The 14,916-nt window shown below is 35.6% G+C and overlaps 1 protein-coding gene across 3 annotated transcripts in view; it reads right to left on the bottom strand.

Annotated features, from left to right (window-relative positions):
• SESTD1 (SEC14 and spectrin domain containing 1) overlaps window positions 1-14,916 on the bottom strand; it is a 58,754-nt gene that overhangs the window by 32,868 nt on the left and 10,970 nt on the right. For all 3 annotated transcript variants that reach the window (XM_054830174.1, XM_054830176.1, XM_054830175.1), the window contains 4 exons: window positions 13,227-13,306; window positions 7,172-7,280; window positions 3,567-3,657; window positions 1,456-1,569 (listed from right to left, as the gene is read on the bottom strand). In XM_054830174.1, coding sequence (XP_054686149.1) covers window positions 1,456-1,569; window positions 3,567-3,657; window positions 7,172-7,280; window positions 13,227-13,281 — 369 coding nt within the window. In that variant the 5' untranslated portion in view covers window positions 13,282-13,306. The remainder of the gene's footprint in view (window positions 1-1,455; window positions 1,570-3,566; window positions 3,658-7,171; window positions 7,281-13,226; window positions 13,307-14,916) is intronic.

A 14,916-nucleotide genomic window follows, 5' to 3' on the forward strand; every position in this document is an offset into this window, starting at 1 on the left:
ATGAAGGGACAGACAGCCATCTGTGAAACCCAAGAGAGTTTAACTGTAATGCAAGTCACAAGATTATCATAGTTGGAACCATTTCCAGTAGCAAAATTTCAGGCACTTCACTACCTTTATCTTGCTGGCTGCAGACTTTGAACCACACAAGTGACTGTTTAGAGATTCTTCTGATTTCTCTGGGCTACTTCTCAAATCTGTCTTTATAAAACTACTCAAAAAGAAAATATGATCTTCATCTGTAAGATAAACAACCTGAAGGCAAGTGTACAGGATTTCCTTACTTACAAGGCTCTAAAGCAGATTACAAATAAATGATGTAATAAAAGGAATCTTAAAGAAGGTTTAAAAAAAAAAAAAAGGGGGTTGGTCATCTGATTGAAAACAGGAATCTTACCCCCACACTCTTTCAGAGCACTTACACATGCAGGAATTACTTCCAATAAAATGAAGCCAGAGCCAGCTATTCTAGGCAAAGTCTGATACCAAGACTTAAGACAAAATTCATATGAATTAACAGCATTATATTGGGATGATAAAAGTCTTCAGGTTTATATTATTTAGCAGTTACATAACCTTTCAGCTGCCACCTTCCAATTGCCATTTTCTCTGAATCAAGTTTTCCACAGAGTATTCAAGACTGTTATAATCTTACCTTTAGAAAGAATTACACAGCATTAGACAAGGCTGCAAACACTTTTCTATTCAATCTTTTTCATTAAAAAGATGGTCTCCAAGAGCTTTGTTGTACAAAACAAATAGAGAGTTTAGTATTTCATGAGCACAGCAAGCCTGTTGTAGTTCAAATGAGACGAGCTTCAAAAATGATTGGAAAGATTGATGATACAGATAATCTTCTAAGAATAGTTTCCATTAACCTCTCAAAAAGATAAAAGGATGGAACTACTAATATTAGCGTGTAATCTCTTGTACACACCCTGCCTCACAAGGTAACACTATCACCTTATATTGGGCAAACTGAAGGGACCTATAACCTTTGTTATTAATGTCAAAGAACTCAAAAAATGAGAGAATATGCATGCATCAGCAACAAGATGTTCTTCCAAATGGTTGCTACTGATTTAGTGACACCATACAACATGCATCTCTACAGTCTATTACAGAAGAGTCCTGGAAAAAAATTCACACTAAACCCTGTACAACAGTTTCTTGTCCAAAACATCCACAATATTTATGAAACAGCTTTATCCTCTTGTTTCATTTAATATTCTTATTCTTTAATAAGAATAAGAATAAATAAATATTAAATAAATAATAAGAATAATAAAAATTCTTTCTCTTTAGGGAAAAATTAAAAGGCCACAGCAGTTTGTTAAGAATATAGACAAAGCATCTGGAATATAACTATTTTTAAAGAGACATTAATTTTCATCCAATTACTCTAGTATTCCAGAAATGGTGTTTTTGACTGAAGTAGACAAAAGTTCTACATACCTCAAAGCCAAGTCTATCCTTCTCTTTCCAAAAACAGAAGTGTGTAACCTTCTTATCCCAGAATTCATCTGGCTTTACTACACAAACAAGTGATACCTCAGCTGGAACGACATTCTGTAAAACAAATGAAAAAATAAGTAAACCATTCAAGATTAAACCTTCATTTACTACAGAACTGAATTCCACTTACATGTCATCATCTATTCAAGAACTTAAAATTTACAGACAGAAATTAAACTAAGTCTGCTGCATCTACATCACATGCTGGCTCCATCCTGCTTTGTAGTAGATTGCACTAAATTTCATAGCAAAATCGTGTCAGAACTGAAAAGAAAACCTAACCTCTTAACTCCCAGTTCTGAGGCCTAACCATTAGTCCATGCTACATCAGTATAGAAAAACATGAATTATTGGCTAGACTTAATTTATGGCATTTCATCAAAAAATGTTAAGGATAAAGCTTTTATCGGTGTTGTTTACTATGCAGAAAAAACTGTAATTGTGAAGTTAGAAAAGAATTGAACTTTGTTATTAAATCACATCAAGATTATATCCTAGACTTCTCTAGTACATATTGCTCAGACTAGAATGAAAAGGCCTAATATTAACATTTCAGCATATTCATTCATAAAAGTATTATAGTAAAAGCATTCCTCAGCCTAAAACAGTAATTTCATCTACCAAGTTGATTTTATGTTGTCACACTGAATGTAGATCAAGGAACAGAGACTCTTGATTACTCCCAAGTCATCAGTTATAGTAATAAGCAACAGTTAGATAATCACAGTACTGACATAAAGGTGACACAGTGCATGGCATTTCTCTTCAAATACCTCATAACAACATAATTCTGAAAAAGTTATATACATCCAACTCAAAGCATAGCACCGAAAAAGAGATATGCACCACGTTAATAAATATACAAAAACTATTTAAAAGTAGACAAGATTTTTAAGACAGAAGTGCCTCTTTGATGACCAACCAGCACCTTTGAGAACTATGTGTGTCCAAGTAGAGAGGAATCTCAAGTGGTCTGCACAAGTGATTAGTTTACATATGAAAATCTTTATTGCTTCCTTCTCAAATTAAAGATACAGATGTGCAAGTTATGTTTCTGCAGGCTTCACAATGGCAGGAAACATGCTGACAGGAGGCCACTCAAATCTGAGCATGGGCAAACAGGTACCTTCCCCACCAGCTGAAGTTCCCACTCAATGTCACAACTGCACATCAGCTGAAGTGAAAGCTCAATCAAGACCATAATCAGAATATAATGGATCCAATTACTATAACTATTAATAGGAATGACATCTTAGTCAAGAATAGGTGAAAGACACCTCGAAACAGACTAAACTCAGGAGCAACAATGAGCCAGGAGGACAATGAAATAAAATTATTCATATTTGACACACTTTCTGATGCTTCATCTAAGTCTGAGAGGAAAACTGCTCTGATAAAGAGAAGTCATCTGTGCAGACAGAAGGGCACTAGTCTGAGTTCTCTAATCTAGTCAGAGCAGTGTATCTTGCTTTTTTGTTGACCACTGAGACCAGAAAATAACCCATTTAGCAGAAATGAGACTTTATTGTAACCCCACAGTTCTGAAAAGCTAAAATAATAACTTGTTACGGATTTCTTTAATTGAGAATTGGCACTTTTTTTCCTTCTCCTACTTTGTATAGCATCTAGGATATAGTTTGTGATTGGGATTATTGTACACAACAAAATCAACCATAGCCAACTCCAATGGAAACCAAGTAGTAGAGCACACTGCATCAGAACCTGCTCAGCTGCATTATCAATGTGAACTGTTCCCCTGCAGACATTCCCACTACTCACAGCTGACGACATCAGGAGCATATTTCTGGTTTGTTTTTTTTTTTTTAACTAAAACTCTGTTTTAGAAGAAGGTCTACAATTACGCACTCTCAGCATGCAATGAATTTGTCCCTCACTTGAGTGAGGTGTATCATCCACTTCTCAGATTGTTTTTTCCCCCGTACAGAACTGTCCCAGAACCACATTTTGAGATTAAAAGACCAACACAGCTATTGGGTTTGCATCAATAAAACTAATTAGTCAACTATGAATGTATAAAAATTTATTTTTACCTGTAGCATTAACACAACTGTCTTCACCACGTTCCACTGAGATTTTCTGCCATCCACTATCACAGTAAATCCTCTAGCTTTACACTTCTCACTACAAGAAGAAAAACACTTAGAAAAAATAAAATTTACGAGCAAGTGTCGTATCCCAATGACTGTAGATTTCAAGTCTACTGAAAAATACAACTACATAGCTTTTTACTTATAAAAATACTGTCATAAAACCCTTAAGTTTACTCATTTAGAAATAACTTTCAATTTTAATGCTCAGGCATATTAATAGATACTCCAAATTAGAATTTCTCAGTAGCACTGAAGTTTATTTCATAATAGAAGCATTTATTTAAACTTTAGCAACTCTGAAAAGGTTTCATAACCATAAACTTCACAAAATCCTCAGAAAGGTCAATTGACAGTTTCGTAAGGAAGGCAAAGGGATGTAAGCTGTCACAAGGTTACCTGTTAATTGGCACAGATTTGAGGATACAGCTATGTATCACTTGATGCATGTCCAAGCCAGAAGCTATCTAAACATGCTTAAATTTCTTTCTTGAACAAATGGACTAGAAATTGCATTGCACAAAAAGCCTCTACAAGGACAGAGGCTTTGCGTTATGGATCCACAAGAAAGAGTATTTCAGACTGACATTTCTTTTTTCTTCTCATAAGGTTTGAGTCTGTTTACACTATAAAAAAAAACTGCTGCAAAGTTAGCTGCAAAGTCAAAATTTCAAAGGCACTTCTGCTCAAGTACCAAATGGGAGAAAATAGTGAAAAACTTTCCTCATGCTCTGTACATTCCCACAAAGCCCTCTCCAGCTCATTTCAAACTGAAGGCAGCAACGAGATGCTCACAATAACAGCTGGGCAGAGGGTTCAATGGTGGCAGCAACCTCTGGATGTTACCAACAGGTGGGAAGTGTTACCTTCTCACAACCAGCACAGCAGCAGCCAGAAGAGGGCATGAACATGAGCCCATGGTTTCAGCATTAATTCCCACATTAGATATCATGTCTCAGGTTGAAGTTTTTGTGTATAGCAAAGTTGTAAGTAACTAAAAACCATGGCATTTACATGACGTAGAAAAACATTATGTAATCTTTAGTGCCCCAATCTGCAATTACAAAACAAAGTCACTTCTGCAATCTCCTTAGCTTACAAAAAAAAAAAAAGCAACTTGCATGTAACAGTACACATTCTGCTTCACAATTAGAAATTTTACTTTTAATTATTTCATGTCAAAGCTGAGCTTCATCAGGTATGGGTGGAAGACAAAATTATCTTGGAATGTAAAAAAAGGGAAAAACCATTTTACTAACTTTTTTCTTAAATAAGACTAAAGTTGGCTGCCAATCCATATATACTTTTGGTATTAAGAAACCTCTAAAATTACATGCATAATTTTACTGGAAGCACTCTGAACATCTGAGGCTTTGTGCATTCAATGTTTAATCAGAATGAATTCAAAAGGCACACTACCACTACTTCTAAGAACAAGATGAATAGTGTCACTATAGCATCTTGAGGCATGGCTTCCTTACGCTTACTGGAATCTAGCAGTATCAGCATCTGCTATTCTCTACTACCACACCTATTAAAAGCAAACAAAAACCCCACCAAACACACCCTCCCCCACCAACAACTAAAACAACCAAATTAAAAAGTGAGCTACCAGTTCCGAAAAGTTCAGCCAACACTCAAACATACACATTTATATGAAAGTTTAAAACAAAAAAAACCACTGGGTGATTCAAGCCACAATTCAGAGAATACAACAAAGGAAGCAGACTTCAGTATGCACAGACAACAGCATAACATTGCCACTTTCATTTTTCTTGGATTCTGAAGACATCTTCAGAATCCAAGAAAATCATCAAATAGCAAAGAAAGGCATAACAGTAAACTTAAACACTGGGAATAAGTTGTCTGAAGTTTGAAGAAAGCTTTACACACACACCCCCCAAAGAAATTTTACACAAGACACTATAAACAGTTATGCCGCTAAAATATTGGACACAGCTATCCATCAACACTAGAATGCATATTTCAAAACAGTTATAGTTACAATATATGGCATTCACAAGTGAATTAAAAGTTAGACATATTAGGTTACCTTACACATAGAACTTGGAGAAAAAAGTAACATTAATGTTTCTGGACAGCTATCTGGGTTTGGGACAACATCCCTTCCCAAACCCCTCCTTTTTTCAAATACTGTTCAGCAAGTCTTTCCAGAACAAAAAATGCAAGCATTTACGCCAAAAAGTTTGTATTTCCCACTGAAAACAACATGCAAACAAAAACGACTATGATTTTTCCATACCATAAAAGAGAGGTCATTTCTTCCACAACTAACAAACAGAACATTATATGTGGGAATACTGAACTTTGCTTTCAAACAGATTGTACAAACTGGGAAAAGTACAAAGAGTACTCTGGTTGAATTTTCAGACAGTTATTTTTACACTAATACATGTAAAAACATACATCAGGATGAGACTGCGGAATAATTAATGCTTGCTAGAACAACAATGCCTGCATCTGTTCCACAAATACTGCCAAGTCCTTAAATCAATGAGTTGACCATTTGGGATTTTCATCACTTCACAAAAGACTGTTTGAAAAACCCTAAAATTTCCTTGACTAAAATGATGTGCGATATACTCATCTACCTATTGATGTTTTACTTGTAAGCAACCTGAATTTATTCTTTGCTTCTTTCCCCAATCAGAATTTTTTTTAAACAGTCTTAAGACAAAAAAAAAAAAGATAATTTAATTGTGTTTTAAAAACGTTTATATTTTGCTTATTGCAAATAAGTCTTTAGTTATGCCATTGTTCCTCTGTTTCCAGATGAGGAACTTAAACAGATACAAAAGCAAGCATTTATCCAAGGGGCTTCTTTCCTTTTTTAAATCAGTGGCACAAGAGAACAAAACAAAGCTATAGGAAAGCTCAGTCTCTGGATCTTAAGAAAAAAAAAAATGCAGCTAAGCTAGGACCAAGAACTGTCACTATAAGCTTGCAGTGTTACATGCGCAGAACTTGATGATTTTACAGCAAGGTCTAGATGACAGGATACTCAAGTCATCAAGCAGGTTTAAGCAGTACCTTAACTTTAAACATTTAAGTTGGTCACTAACTTCAGTAAGACTTTATATACTTTTAGACTCAGTGCAAACTTAAGCACAAGCTACAAAGATTAGGCACATAGCAAAGAAAGAGGATGAAGCTTTTTTACTTTGGGCAACGCTACCTTTGTAAGCTTAGGAGTTTTGTTAGAATGGCTCATTAATTTACATAACAATTTAAGTGCACTATCATTAAAAAGACATTACCAAAGATATCTCAAGAAAGGAGTGAGGAAATACACAAGGCAAAAAACCCCAGAGCCAGATATACAGAATAAAAGGACAAATGCAACCCTTCGTAGATATCCCTTAGTTTGTTGGAATGTATGTTTCTAATTCAGTTAGGCAGTAACACATTTTAAATAAACATTTATGTAAAATTCATTTGGTATTGAAAGGCAAATAAAAAGAAAAACCAATAAAAAGATCCCTTCCACCACTGGAACAGAGCTCTAAACAAAATGACTTTGAAATCACCTTGGGATACTTAGAAGATAGTCTAGTGTGACACTCAGCTCGTCCATACTCGTCTGTTCAAGGCATAATGGAATTGTCAGAATGAGGCCACTTCTTCTGTCCTTCCCTCCTATTTCAGGGGGGAAAAAAATCATTAGAAGGGTATTGTGGTGGCTTTAAGGTAAAAGAAATACTTTGTAGTTACACAGTCTCAAAATACATCATAAAAGTAGTCTATAAAGTTGCTTTGAAAAGCACAGCTGACACTTCACCTCTCAGTTGTAAGGATTCGTTCACCACATTGGTATTTAAAGCATCACCAAGGCTTCAGAGCCTAGACCACACCTGTAGCTGTCATAGTCTTTCATCTAGGACTTTCAACCTAAACAACACAAATCAAGTGTTCCAGAAATATTATTTTTGCATATCTAGATCACGTTTTTAACAAGTATCTCCTAGGCCTTCTACACTATCAGTCTTTCAGAAACGTGGTAAGCTTCCAAGGTGAGCATGTACGCAGCAGCTCCCACTGGAACATAACAATTCCTAGAAACATTGACTACACAAAGGCGGATCTCGCACCACGCAGGCTGCCCATGGCACATACGCTAAATTGGTAGTTCTTTCTTCAGACAGGTAAGATTTCCAGACCTATTTACAAACACGTAACAGTCACCTCACAATCAAGCTAAATATTTCTAACCAGCTGCTTTAATCTTCATATGCATTTTCAAGTCCTTCTAGTAAAAGTTATGCAAACAATATCAGCAACAAAAATATTGAAGGAACTGGCCTCACGTATTCACTGAGATCCAGTAAGATCAACTGTTAAGTGATGCTGATATGCTGCATTTAAGTAGATGTTCCACAACTGTGGTTTGGGTTGGTTTTGACTACACAGACTCTCAAGAAAGTCTCTGGAAAGGTACAGTTTTAAAAAAATAATCTTTAAAGAAAGCAGAAATTTTCTCTGCTGATCTATCTTCTAAAAGATTGACTTGAGTCACATGGGTATGAACCAGTAGCCAAAATGGATTTGGACTAGGTTCTTACCCATAGCTTAAATTGGAACTGAAGCCAAAACTACTGAATGCAAGATCACATGAAAAATAAATACTGACATGGCTCCCTGAAAGGGTCAATCAGCAAATGCTGTAGAGTGAAGAAAATCAGGGCTGCAGCTGACTTATCACAACTTCAAGTACAGGGGCATCACTGGTGACCTTTTGAAGGCAGAAGGCCTTGAGACCAAAACAGTTGCCCCTAAATGGCTGTCAACTCAGAGGATTAAGTAAATGGGTCAAAGGCACCTGTGACAACTTTCTACTTAATTTGGAGCAACTCATCTAGTTCATGTATTCACCATTTTGAGCAAACCAGCTTATCTGTCTGTGTGTCCGTCCCCCCCCCCCCCCCCCCCGCCTCCCTCTGCCCTTGAATCTTTTAATGTCTATAACTAGCAAAAAGGAGACCTTAATTTCAAAATCCAATCAAATATTTTGGTTGGGGGAACAGGATGGGAAGTATGAGAAGTGGGGAAGGGAATTTGCACACGAAGTGAAGAACATCAATGAATCCAAACATACTCCAGAAGGATATAGTACTTGAGTTTATAGTTTATTAAACCATAACTTCAATCATCTTGAAGTTTGGGGGTGGATTTTTAATCCTTGAGTATTTTTTTTTTTTGAAACTAATACCCATCTCTACATTAATCAAGTCTCAAAGTTTTCCACAACCTGGAGTAGCTGAAAGCATTTTCCATTTTATTCAATATTATTTTTTAGAATAAGTTTTAATATATTAGCTATTTTATTTATAAAATACCACAGAGTCATTTAAGTACATGTAGGAGGCAGTTACTAAACAATTTTCTCCATATTTTAGAAAAACTGTACAAAGACAGCCATAATGTCAGCTTTATTTGGGGTGAAAAACAAGCAAATTTCCATAGCCTGAGGAAAAAACACCTTTATTCTCAAATTGTGTTATTCATGTGGTTAAAGCCATTAAATCATGCTTTTCCTTCATAACATTACTTAATGTTAGAACTGAAGTTCCATCTAGTCAGTAAGAACAACTTTTCACAGAATAGTAACAGCTGTGCAGAAATAAGACAAAGCGCATGAGCACAGCCGTGCTTGCAGATGCATACACGTACATTGACATAATTTGATAAGAATCCCCCCATCCATTAAGATGCAGGCAAGATAATAAAAAGCCTGTTTGTTTACACAACATATGTTGGCATCTTCATTGCAATAGGTTTTTTTCCCTTGTTTCCAAAGCTATGCAAACTCCCCAAAGAGTATTAAAGGTCCACTCATACACACGTGTTTTGGACCTACTGCTTTAAGTGGTCCATCACAGTGGCTGTGTTCCCCTCCCTTTCTCTTTTTTTGGGGGAGAATTGTTGCTCGAAAACAGCAATGCACATTTTAATAACTATATTTCTAAACAGAAGTATTAAAGAGTGTGCTATATGAGAGAGGACAAACAGATAGATACTTTCCAGAGAAACGAAGAGGGAGTCACAGTTTAAAGCAATAGTTATTTAGATTGTCCACCCTTCTCTGTTTTTGAACAGCAGAAAGCTTGAAAATTGGGAGTGGGGAAGCAGGAAAAAAAGGAAGCAAAAATACCTCAGTGCTTTAAGAACTGGACATTTGTTCTCATCTGTACACTTGGAGTGCAAAAAGAATTTCTCTCCACTTGCTACACTTAGTGAGTGCACATTAAATCCAACAAATAAGAGGAAAATGGTAAGTTTATGGATGTAAAAATAATACTTCAAAAGCCATATTGATTCAATGGTAGCTCGTTAGCTACCATCTCTCAACAAGAATAAAACATTAAAATAAAGAGGCCTTTTCTTAAGTGTTCAGGCATTGTTTGGTCTTTCCTTATCCATAAGGAAAACCTCATAGAAGGGAGCGTAGCAGTTTTTAGGAATACAGAAAACAAATTTGTTGAAACTAAAATTTGCAATAGCCAAATTCGTGAGTTACATGTTGTAAAATGGAGGAACTATGAAACATTACTGGAGCAGAGAAGAAAACACCGTCAACAAGTATGAATAAAAATTAAAGACACAGACTGGACAGAATTTGGCAAACTGAGTGAGCCTGCGATACAAAAAGTAAGAACACAAGAGGTTATGAAGATATTTCTACAAGGAACAGTAGAAGGGTTGCCTTGAACCAGCTTGCAGGGTCCAAAACTCCATGAGTCATGACAGCAGCTCAGGGCTCTATCGGACAACATATTTCTAAGAATTGTATCTAACATTCCCTTCTCCTCCTCTACCCATGAACTTGTGAGTGGAGCACTGAAGTTGTTCTTTTTAATGAATATATACATGGCTGGGGAAGAAAAGGTTTGCAAAAAAACATGTTTTCTTCTTGCATTTATAGCAAGTTAGTCTTACCATACCTGATTCATAACTGGAAGGGACTTGTTCTGTTCAAAGTTACTTCTGGATTCATGAGACAGAAAAACACCAGCCCCCACAAAAGTAGTTGAATATTAATAGTAGTTCATGTTTTGTTTACAGACACTTGAAAGACTCCATTGTTGAACAGTGTCTAACTAATGAAAGTTTAGAATCGGCACTTGAAGCCCACTCACGCAAGACACTAGACACACAGAAATTCTCACTTTTATACCTGGATTTAAATGGCATTTGCTGAACTGACTAAAGCCACAAACCAAACCCCAAAACTATAATCTCTTTGACATTTCACAAAAAGACCACAATAATTATCTAAATTATTCAGTTTCATGACAAATCATCTCATGTAACAACTGGTAGGTTTTTCCCTCAGCTTGTAAACACTACTAGAAGAGATTCAAAAATCTGTATTCTGCCTGCACTGTGATTTTTGTGCAGCTTTCTTGCACTGAAGTATACACGGATCAGGTGAACATTCTGTCAACCTGACACAGCACAAAAAGAAAACAAGGTAGAAATTATCACTGATTCTTTCCCTCAGTGAAAAATGATGGCCAGTCATTTATGTAAAAGAAAATTATTCTTAAATGGTTGAAGATATACCAGTTAACTCAAAGCTCTATTTTTAAAGGAAATACTGAAAAAAACTGAATGGGGTATTAAAGGAGTATTAAAGTTACCAGTTAAAGTTATGGTTATCATGCATGCAGTCTAACATTTCCCAATACTAACACACTAAACAATAAGAATTATTTACTTAAACAGTAAAGCTGTTCTTTGATCTTGGGTGTATTATTTGTAACTCCTCTCTAAAAGTTAAAGATTCTATAAATATTTACCACCACCTTCAGAAAAAGTGTTTAGAGAGATAAGCCCAATCGCATTGTGATTTTACGTGTGGCAAATACCACCTCCCTGTCTCACAAGGAGTACTACACTCAGGCTGAGTCTTTAAGCTTAGAATTAAACCTGAAAAACAAAATCAGGAGAAATTAACTCAATGTGTGTTGTGACTCAGAAGTGATGTAGTTTATAAATCGAAAACATGTTTAAGTCAAGGAAAGCAACTAAGAGCATCACACAAAAAAGACATTTTTAAATCCATTTTGCACCAAAGTGGTTGTTCAGGGTTTTGGGTTTTTTTTACCAATTCAGTAGCTTGCCTTCAGTAACGACCTACTAACATGGAAGCGACACAGCCATGGATTCCACATCTGAGGAGACACTGCTCCATTAGAAACCACTCAGTTTTGCTCCCCAAAAAGGAAGGCAGGGCCAACATTATTTGTACCAATTTAACTCAAAAATGACAAGAGACTTCAACATATAAACATTGGAGAACATTTGCCTAATATATTAATGATTTTTAAAAAATCAGAAAAATAATGTGGGTTTTTTTAATGAAACTATATGGAATAAAATTGTTTTAAAAAGATATGATTTCTGTCAGGTTCCTTTACTTACACTGAAGAAAGCTTAAAAGAACTACTCCATGAATCTTTACCATTCATTAAATTAAAGCATCCATTAATACTACACAATTCCAAAAAGGTCAGAACTACTTAGAAATATGTAGGTTCAAAGAGGTTCCTAGCATTTAAACTGTCACTCAACAAATTACTTCTCACTAAGAACATCCATATTTCGAAATGGATCAGGCAGCTTTAATAACAAGTTGAAAATGCACTCTAGTTAATGAGAGCTTCCCCCTGCAGTATAATGCAATCACACTATGCATCTGCTATTACTACAGAAGAAATTGCTCACTGTCCCAGGCTTTAATATAAGTTGAGTTTGGGGTGGAGGGGATGTTATTTGTTTCTCTGTAAACAGGAATTGTTTGATTTGCAATTTCTGGGGACAGCGGGCAAATTCAAAACAAAAGACATCTATTAACAAAAGGAACAGGTTTCACTTCTCAAGTGACTGAGGCAGGCTAAACTAGACCAGCTAAAATAAACTAAACCAGAAAAATATTTATTTATGGGAGCACTTGTCAATTTGTGAAGTTAAGAAGTGTCCTGCAAGTTACCTACCTACCCTAGAGTAAACAATCAAACACCAAGAACCAACACAGCTATCTATGACAACAGTGAAATCAGCAAGAGAATGTCATCCATCATTTTAAGCATTCCCTTTTGTTTTTCTTTGGCATGGGGAGGAGAGAAAGTTACCTTCACCACAAGATCAAGAAGTTTTAATAACTACAATAATTACTCAAGCCTTGCCTGAATTAACTACTTGGTAATAATCAAAATGTTGCAATGCACAGCTAATTCTGCTTCCAACCATTTCTATGTTGGAGAAAAGATGAGGTGAAAAGGAAGGAAATATTTTCTAAAGAAAATCCTAAAAATATTCACTCTATTTCTAAAGCCACATTAAAAAAGAAACAGAAGGGATGTCTGCTAAATCATCATTCTTTTATATATGGACCGAAACATCATGACATCAACTGTATGGGTTGAGTTACAAGCTCCAGCGAAAAAAGTGCTAAATGCCAACAACAATAGCTTGGCTACTAGATTAAAAGTTAAATACAACCAACAAATACAAAGTAACCAAGCTAAAATTCCCATTCAAATTATGCAGGGAGAAATCAATAGGGAAAAACAGAAACTGTACCTGAAAGAAAAGCCAATTTTTTCTTCAGAATGGGTAATATTACTGAAGCTTCCATTCTACTTCAGATAATTTTCACAGCTCTGAAACACAAGAAGTTAAAGTTGTCAAGCATGGGAAATAAATTCCAGTGTTTCACTAGAATAAGCACTGGCCAAAACACTTTTGTACTCTTCTGAAGAAAGCACAGAACACTGTTACCAAAATCCAAAGTACTGTAAAAACTGAAGAAAAAACATCATATGCATTTTTCCATGTAAATCTTTTTAATTAAAGATTTCTTCCTCATCATTGTAAAAAAAAAAAAAAAAAAAAAGAAAAAACCAACAAAAAACCCCCACCAAACCCCACGTATCTCAAAGCAGAATCTCAACCCAGGACACAGAGAATTTTTATATAAAAGTTTGTTTCTCACCCCCATTAAACCACAATTAATTTACAGGTACATCATCTTGTTTGCTCAGTCATCCAGATGTAAAATGTGTAAATAAAATTATGCTTTTGCATAGTCTGTCTCATATTACCAGAAATATAATTAAATATGTTATGCTGCATTTATGTCAAGACACTGCCATTAGGTCTTCAACTAAAGAAAAACACCCAACAGCCAGAATAAGCATGTCTAACCTACAGCTGGAAACGCTTCTGCTCCCTGTGTCTCCAAATCCCTTCTTACCCTCATATCATTTTTATTGCATTATGAATTGCAATTCACTCTGATTAAGCTTCTGTGTTTCACTGACAATCAATACGATGCTTGAACTGCAGCCTCCTCTTCCAGCCTACACAAAGTACCAACTGGCATCTTCTTGTCTTTGAGTTAATGCTTGCCAAATCAATCCATATAATCAAAACTCTAATTCTGCACAGAAATATGTAATTCAAGATATGCACCAGTATCCAGTCAAAATAAAAAACAGATTAAAAATATTATTTTTTTCTTTAATTCCAGGCACAGGGCTGCAGACTGCAACCTGGAGTTCTCTGTCTGGATACTTCAGCATTCATACACACAAACAGAACTTTCTCCCTAGGGTGGAGGGGAACTTAACTGAATCAAGACTGTAAGTGATCTAGGAGAAAAAAGAAGAAACCAAAAGAACTCCAAATAGAGACCCTGGAGTAAAACTGAATAGCTACTCCTTTTGTTAAAACAATGAGCTTCATTATAAACAAAAAGAAGCAGAATGATTATTTTTATTATGGAACAGAAATAATATTTCAACAGCTTTTTACTGTCCCTCCCTGTTCCAACGTGTAATGCTTCACAATGTTCATTCCCACCCCTTATCCCAAAATCTCCATATATATGTATCATTTTTGTCCCATATAAAATACACATTTCCCATATTACAGAAGGAAACAAGTTCTTTCAGGAAACTGAGTCCCAAGACAGCTTGCACTTGAAGCAATTACTCAAATAAGCATCCTATTAAATCTTCCTGTAGGCTTCAGACAAAAATTCATAGGTTACATGTTGCATAAAACACAAAACTCAAGACTGACTTGGGCAGTCATTTTTGTCCCTCAACTACTACGTGCAAACCATCCTGTCTAGGCTATTTAACTTTCGCAGTATTTTTTTTTCCCTTAAGATGTGGAACATGTACCTTGTAATGATTTTCCTATCTCCTCCCCAAGTTATATTTCAAAATTATTACAAATGGCTCTTTATTATAATCAATTAAGAAAG

The sequence above is a fragment of the Grus americana genome, chromosome 6 (assembly GCF_028858705.1).
Source record: "Grus americana isolate bGruAme1 chromosome 6, bGruAme1.mat, whole genome shotgun sequence".
Lineage (NCBI taxonomy): Eukaryota > Metazoa > Chordata > Aves > Gruiformes > Gruidae > Grus > Grus americana.